Source organism: Pantherophis guttatus, chromosome 3, assembly GCF_059756535.1.
Source record: "Pantherophis guttatus breed Tessera chromosome 3, ASM5975653v1, whole genome shotgun sequence".
Taxonomy (NCBI): Eukaryota; Metazoa; Chordata; class Lepidosauria; order Squamata; family Colubridae; genus Pantherophis; species Pantherophis guttatus.
In genome coordinates, this window is record NC_142065.1 from 46997489 (window position 1) to 47005079 (window position 7591).

General features: G+C 40.4%; 1 protein-coding gene across 5 annotated transcripts in view; it reads left to right on the plus strand.

Moving 5' to 3' along the window:
* LRRN2 (leucine rich repeat neuronal 2) overlaps positions 1 to 3757 on the plus strand; it is a 153857-nt gene extending 150100 nt beyond the window's left edge. For all 5 annotated transcript variants that reach the window (XM_060689774.2, XM_060689773.2, XM_087889464.1 and 2 more), the window contains one exon: positions 254 to 3757. In XM_060689774.2, coding sequence (XP_060545757.1) covers positions 507 to 2657 — 2151 coding nt within the window. In that variant the 5' untranslated portion in view covers positions 254 to 506 and the 3' untranslated portion in view covers positions 2658 to 3757. The remainder of the gene's footprint in view (positions 1 to 253) is intronic.
* The last annotated feature ends 3834 nt before the right edge of the window (positions 3758 to 7591 follow it).

A 7591-nucleotide genomic window follows, 5' to 3' on the forward strand; every position in this document is an offset into this window, starting at 1 on the left:
TTTTATTGGTCCAACAGTGCATTTTACGTTCCTAATTTGGTCAAACCAATTCAATCAGGTTTCACAAAAATGTGTACCAAAAACTCCATGTGAGTCCTGAGTTTAGGACTCCAAGTAACTCTACTCTAAATCTAAATGTATGTTATAACTTCATGCTACCTCCAGAATGTGGTGATAAGTTTTGATTTTCATGTGTTGTTACATGTATATTTCCATTTTTCTAATAAAGTTATTTTCTCCCAATCTCTTTCAGTTAAAGCTGTAAGGAAGAAAAAAAAACCTCCAACATTACAAGCAAAAGAAGAAATGAATCATTTATGGAAGAGAAAAAGCCAAACTTCTGATTAGAGAAGGGAATTACTACGGCTCTTTCCATTATGAACTCTTCAGCTGAGGAAGCTTCTTACCTTTAGCATAGAACTACCTGCAGTAACCACAGAGATTCTTGAAAGAATCAGTGGGGCAAGAGAGTGGCTATTTCCACTTGCCTTCATGTTGAATTCCAGATGTGTCCTGTGAAAGCATTTACTTTGAATGGAAGTTGCCCTTGCCCATTGAAAATGAGACACTTCCAATTGAACTTGCTTCTCATCTGTATGGCAACCACCACTGCAATTCTTGTTGTGCCATGGAAGGTCAAATGTCCATTGCAGTGTGTCTGCCAGATCAGACCATGGTATACCCCCAGATCTGTGTACAGGGAAGCCGCCACAGTTGACTGCAATGATTTGTTTATCTCCACAGTGCCTGAAAGATTGCCAGAGGGGACACAGATTCTTCTCTTGCAAAGCAACAATATTGTCAAGGTCGAGCAGAGTGAACTGGACTATCTGAAAAACCTGACAGAGCTAGATTTATCACAGAACAGTTTCTCAGACATTTGGGACTTTGGCCTGAAGAATATGCCTCAATTGCTGAGTCTTCACTTGGAAGAAAACCAGCTGGCTGAACTTCCCGATAACAGCTTCTCAAGCCTGGCTAATCTTCAAGAACTTTATCTTAATCACAATCAAATACGCAGGATTTCTCCCCAAGCCTTCTTAGGTCTTGGAAATCTCCTTCGACTTCATCTCAACTCCAACTTCTTAAGGACAATTGACAGTCGCTGGTTCCAAGTACTACCCAGTCTGGAGATCCTAATGATTGGTGGCAACAAAGTAGACGCCATTCTGGATATGAACTTCAGGGCTTTATCAAACTTGAGAAGTTTGGTTCTGGCTGGAATGAACCTGAGAGAGATTTCAGATTATGCTCTTGTAGGCTTAAAAAATCTGGAGAGTCTGTCTTTCTATGATAACAACCTGATCAGTGTTCCCAAGCGAGCATTGCAGCAAGTTCCTGGACTTAAGTTTTTGGATCTAAACAAAAATCCACTTCAGAGGATTAAGCAGAGTGATTTCACAAACATGCTACACCTCAAGGAATTGGGACTCAACAATATGGAAGAGCTGGTTTCTATTGACAAATTTGCCTTGATCAACTTGCCTGAACTAACAAAACTGGACATGACCAACAACCCTAAACTATCCTATATCCATCCCAGTGCTTTCCACCATCTCCCCCAGATGGAAACTCTCATGCTCAACAACAATGCTTTAAGTGCTTTGCATAAGCAAACACTAGAGTCTCTCCCCAGTCTGCAGGAGATAAGCATCCACAGCAATCCCCTCCACTGTGATTGTGTCATCCGCTGGGTCAATAGTACTGAGAACCATATACGCTTCATTGAGCCTCAATCCACATTATGTGCTGAACCTCCAGACCTAAAAAGAAAACATATACGTGATGTCCCCTTCAGAGAAATGACTGACAGATGCTTACCCCTCATCTCTGAAAAAAGCTTTCCTTCTCATTTAGATGTGGTAGATGGAGAAGACATCTCTCTTCATTGCAGGGCTTTAGCAGAACCAGAACCAGAGATCTACTGGGTCACACCATCAGGTCTTAAGCTATTGCCATTCTCAGAAGATGGAAAGTATAAAGTGGACTCTGAGGGGACAATGGAGATTCGCAAGGTCACAGTACAAGAGGCAGGCCTCTATACATGTATGGCTCAAAATCTCATAGGTGCTGACACCAGAAGTATCAGTTTAATCGTCAACAGTTCTTTTCCCTTTAGTGAAGACATGCTAGAGCTGATCATTGAGGAAGTCCAGACTTACAATATCCTGGTTTCATGGAAACCTCATCTCAATACCATTTCATCTAATCTCACTTGGTCCAGTTTCAACCCCAACTTGGACTTAACAAACGTTGCCCGTATTCCAACAGGTACCCACATGTATAACATAACAAGATTGCACCACGATACAGAATATTGGGCCTGTCTTCATATAGCATTTGCAAATTTGCAGACCAAGGTTGCCTGTGTCAATGCCAGGACTAAAGAGGCTCAATTCCAATACTTGGAAAGCAGGCAGGGTGCCTTGATGGCATTGTTCCTCTGCATATTGGTGATGTCTATAAGCCTCATAGGCAACTATGGTTTAAATTCTTTCAAATTTCAGTCTAGGAGCCAGGGAATCTGCATGCCATGGAAAACAGCCTCGTCTTCAGTTCATGTAGTATATCCAACTTTTATCAAACAGTGGGATCAAGGGAGAAAGGGTGAGACACTCCTGGCCATGGAGGTACAAGCAACATCGTTGGACTCGTGAAGGCTGCAGGTTTTTTTTCCTCTGCAAGAAGGGTGGATAAATACATCTGGTGAATTTCTTTAAAAATTACCAAATACAGATGAAAAGGGAAAAATACTGAAGTATGAAAACCATGAATATGGAAGATGGATAGGAAAAGTTGTCCCTTTTCCAGCCAAACCATGAGTTTGCTTGGCCAAACATATTATCTCTTAATCCAAGATAAAGAATCTATTTTTACGGGGAAAAAAAGTTGCTGAAAAGACAGGCAGACAACCTGAGTTGGAAAGCATCAAGCTTGAAATTCCAAAACATCTCTGCCTCTTCCAGGCAGCTATAACTCCTCTGGCAGCCTGTTACCAATATACTTTGTGCTCAGCACATGTCTGCCCCCCTGGAAATACAAAAAGGCCTTTTCATTTGGGGATACCTTTCTCTGTGTGTGGATATGTATCACCACAGAGAATCTTGACCAAATCCAACAAGTCTCTTGTGACCTGAAGAATTTGCCTCCTGCAGTACTTTTCCAAGGAAGCGAATGTGATATGAAGAGAGGCAACTTTCTCAGGCTTGAGAATCAGGAAAAACGATTACAATCGAAGGGTGGGGTGGGGTGGGGGGCGTGAAACTTTGAATCAATTAACAATGTCAATTAGCCAATATGGACTGGATTTCAATTCAAGAACTTAATTTCAATATAATTTTGTAAACTTTTGTGAATAAGATTGAAAACAAACGGAAGAGGGGGGTGAAGATTTTTTTTTTTGTAATTAATATATATATATATAAATATAAATGGGGAGGAAGGGAGGGATGGAGGGGGCCCTTTATATGCCAATCTACCATATGGAAAAGACTTTATGCTAGGTCAGCATTGCTTCAGCTACAGGGTGGGCAGAATGATAAGGAGGGGAGGGAATAATACTTGATGTAAGATTGATTTCACAGAATGAAAATCTCTTTGTTTTAAAGTGGCTGATTTCCATGCGGCATAGTTGAAAACATCCCAGGAGAAGACACAGGCTGAGTGGTTGAGAAAAAGAGGGACGATGAATATTCCCTTTTCTAACTCTGTCATCATTTCTTTGTCTCTGATAAGCCAATTAAAATTGCAAATAAAATATTTCTGTAGTTGTGTGCTTTCCCCAAAGCTCTTCCTAGATAACCCAAATCCAGCCGTGATTCGTGACAGCAGGGAAGGAGGGTGGTAAGGGACTTCTGCTGATGGGTGATCTGGGATAGGGTGGCCTAACCTCCGTTTGCAAAAAAACCCCAACAACTTGTGTACCTCAGCCCTGCAAAGTGTGGTGTGCAATTCTTTTAGTCCTTCAGAATGTTATTACTAAATTGTTACTTTCGATCTGATGGGTGAAAGCATTCTTAAATATGCATAGAATAATCCTATTAGTTACATTGAAGCGTTTTGATTTCAATTATATTTTAATCAAATTTAGGTTTTGTTCTTTCTCCAGTCGTCTTTTGGAGAATGGGTCCCAATATATCATTTGACACTCAAGCAGAATTCTGTTCTGAAAAGTCGTCCACTCCTAATTTATACAGAGGGAAGCTCTGTGTTTGTTCCAGTAAGAAAGACGGACAGAGACCATCAGCAGGAGGAGCAGAGTTATTACAATGGTTGATTGATTACACAATTAGCAGATGTTTAGTCTGGGTTTGACATTTTTTATGTACCTGTCAAGTCCTTCCCAAAGACCTGGAATTGGCAGATGTTGTTGTGTAATGGTGTTAGAGGTATTTATTTATTATTTATTAAACAAATTTATATAACCAGATAACTCACACTTAGGTCACTCCAGGTGGTATACAATTTTTTTTTTTAAAAAAAATTGTCCTTTCCGGATTTGATTTTCAATAACATCATTATTTTATTTTCAGATTTTGTACATTTGACATGAGAAGTATTTGAGAAAACAACCTTTCTTCAAGCTTTCTGGCCCTGGTTGCTTAGCCAACAAATAGTCCTGAGTTCTGTGGCCCATTTGTGATCAGATGTCCAGGAACCCCAACATTATCAGTATCAACACCAGCAGCACAAAAATGTGAAATCACAGCTGCCAGTTCTTTAGCTGGTGTTGGCCTTCATATCAAGTTCTTCCCAAAAACTTAGGATGTCATAATATATTGGCATATGTGTGGATCGAAACCTTTTGTAATTGAAGGAAATGATGTCAATGTACATATTTTCTCAATGCCATCCAAGATTCTTTGGTACGGCACTCATAGATAATATATATTATTTTATTATAATATGTAATATATAATTACACACACACTATATAGTGTGTGTGTGTGTGTAATTATATGTAATTTTAAATACACACACCCGATACCCAATAATAGGGCAGCTTACGAATTGATAGAAAATTTTAGCACAACAAAAAAAAAAAGAAAAAAAGAAACAGCAGTGGCAAAGATAAAAAAAAAAAAAAGGCAGATGGAAACAAACAAGAAAAGGTCCTTCATTCATGCTCACCCAAGGCCTAGAAGAAGAGCCAGGTTTTCAGGATTCTTTGAAACACCAGTAAGAGTATATTTTGGTCAGACTGTGTCAAAAAGCTGCAGAGCTCCCAGCAAATCAGGTGCATTCTCAGAACCATTACTGCCCACTGATTTTGCTAGTGGCATATGTTGCCACTAATTTGTGTGTTGACACTTACTTATAACTTTTAGGATAAATACCAAAGAACAAAACACCACGGGAGATGACAGGATAGCAAAATAAACTTTTAAGAAAGTTTAAGAAAATGTTCCTGAAGCACCAGGGGCCCTTCCTTAATCTTCTGCAACGAATCCACATAGCAAGGATGGACTCCAGAATTCGACTCACAAGGAAGTCAATTTTGTGAGGCAACTTCTTTTTTCCCCCTGTCCTCCACCCTTTGAAATGTTCACCGTGGCTTGAAGGTAATTAACAAGAAGGGAAATAATGTCTGTATTTACATTCATTGGAGAAGAAGGGTTTACAAGCAAATAAGCACTCAACAGCAAATGCACATTGAAAGGAATGCAATAGCACAAGCTATTTGCAGATTGTGCTCCACTATGGAATCAAGCCTTCACATGGATCCAAGTCACCAACTGCTCAGGAGGCAAAAAGCATCAGCTATTAATGTATTAAGGTCAAGGCAGGGATCTTGTCAGTTTCAGGCAGCAGCACAACTTATGCTAGAGGATACTAATTAAGCAATTAAGGTCACAGAACAGAGCTTGTTAACTTGCGGGTATCACTAATTAAGGAAACACCAGGCTACAGACAAAAGCTACTCGGGAAAGAGATAGCTTGTTTAAGCAATCTGTCCATTTGGGGTGGGGGTGGGGAGGTCAGGCAGCACAGGATGGCATTGCAAGTCATAAACCAAACTTGCACAGCCAAAACTCTTTTGTTGGTAATATGGTTTTCCCAGGGTCTACAGGTTAGAGCACAAAGGCTAGTTCTCCTGGATTCACCAACAGCCTCTTTCTACACTTCCGTTTTTTTAGAAGAGCTTGACTAAGACTCCTTCAGTTCATGCCTAGATCCTTATCTATTCACTTGATCCTGCCTTCTATCAAATTTTCTCCAGCACCTACAAGAAGAGGATAATCAAAACTCTGGTTATTCCTGCCATTACTCAACACTCAAGAGCAGGAGTCTCCAAACTTGGCAACTTTAAGACTTGTGGATTTCAACTCCCAGAATTCCTCAGCCAGCAAGGCTGGCTGAGGAATTCTGGGATTGAAGTCCACAAGACTTAAAGTTGCCAAGTTTGGAGACCTCTGCTCAAGAGAGTGCAGCTAAAGAGAAGCAGCAGCAACAGGATTTCTGAGTTTGGCAGTGGACTCTCTGCCATGTATTGAGTTTTGCATGTGCACCAACGATATTGACTTGAGCGCTGAGATTGCCACCTTCCTCTATGAGCTCTTAGTGCAAAACTAATATTTGTACAGCATTTTAAGGAAGGCATTTCTAAAACACTGTCCTGAGATGTAGAGCTGGGGGTGGAAACAGTGTGATTGTCATTCCATTTAATGTGCATCCAAGATTGTAACTCTATTACCCTTTAAGCAACACAGGGACAGTTAGAAGTGACCCTGGTGCTACAGATGTTGCTTTTCTTCAGAACTAATAAGATGCAGGAAACAGTATAGTCCCAAGCTAGCTGTGTTGAAGCTGAATCTATTAAAATGCCCTTGTTATTTCTGCCTGCTCACATATAAACTCTTTTTTCTTTAACTTCTTGTCATCCTATTGTTTTATCCAACAAGGGTTATGGGTAGCCCTTACTGCATAGCTTTCCAGTGGGAACAAAACATTGCATATGTGGTATTTAAAAATAGTTGGTATGGGATACAACAAATATGTGTGTTTTCTTTTTCTTTTTGGAATATGAAAGGCTCCTGTATGTTATTCCAATGACTGAGCCTTATCCTCTTCCCCCAACACTTTTCCCAAGGCGTTTTATGCCTCTATCTCCCTCAGCAATCACCTTCTGGAGCATACTGGAGCAAATACTTTAAGGAAGTGTTTTTCAAACTTGGCAACTTTTAAGATGTGGAGACTTCCACTCCCAGAATTCCCCAGACGGGAATGTCCACACATTTTTAAGATGTCCACACATCTTAAAAATTGCCAAGTTGAGAAACACTGCTTTAAAATGTTAGATGCCGTAGAGCACGGGTGTCAAACTCATGGCATCATGTTGCCGTCACATGACTTTTCGCAATGTTTTCCCCCTTCACGGAGCTTGGGTGGGCATCCAGCCCACGGGCCGCCAGTTTGGCACCCCTGCCTTAGAGCATCTCTCTAAAAAATTTTCCCAAATATTTTTTTTAAAATAAAATCTATCTCATGCCTCAGGTTTTCCAGGTTCACTGTACCCTTCCTAGTTCAATGGTACATTAGGCTCTGAAACAGACAGCAGTGAGAAGTTGAAAACTGGGACTATAGCAGAGGG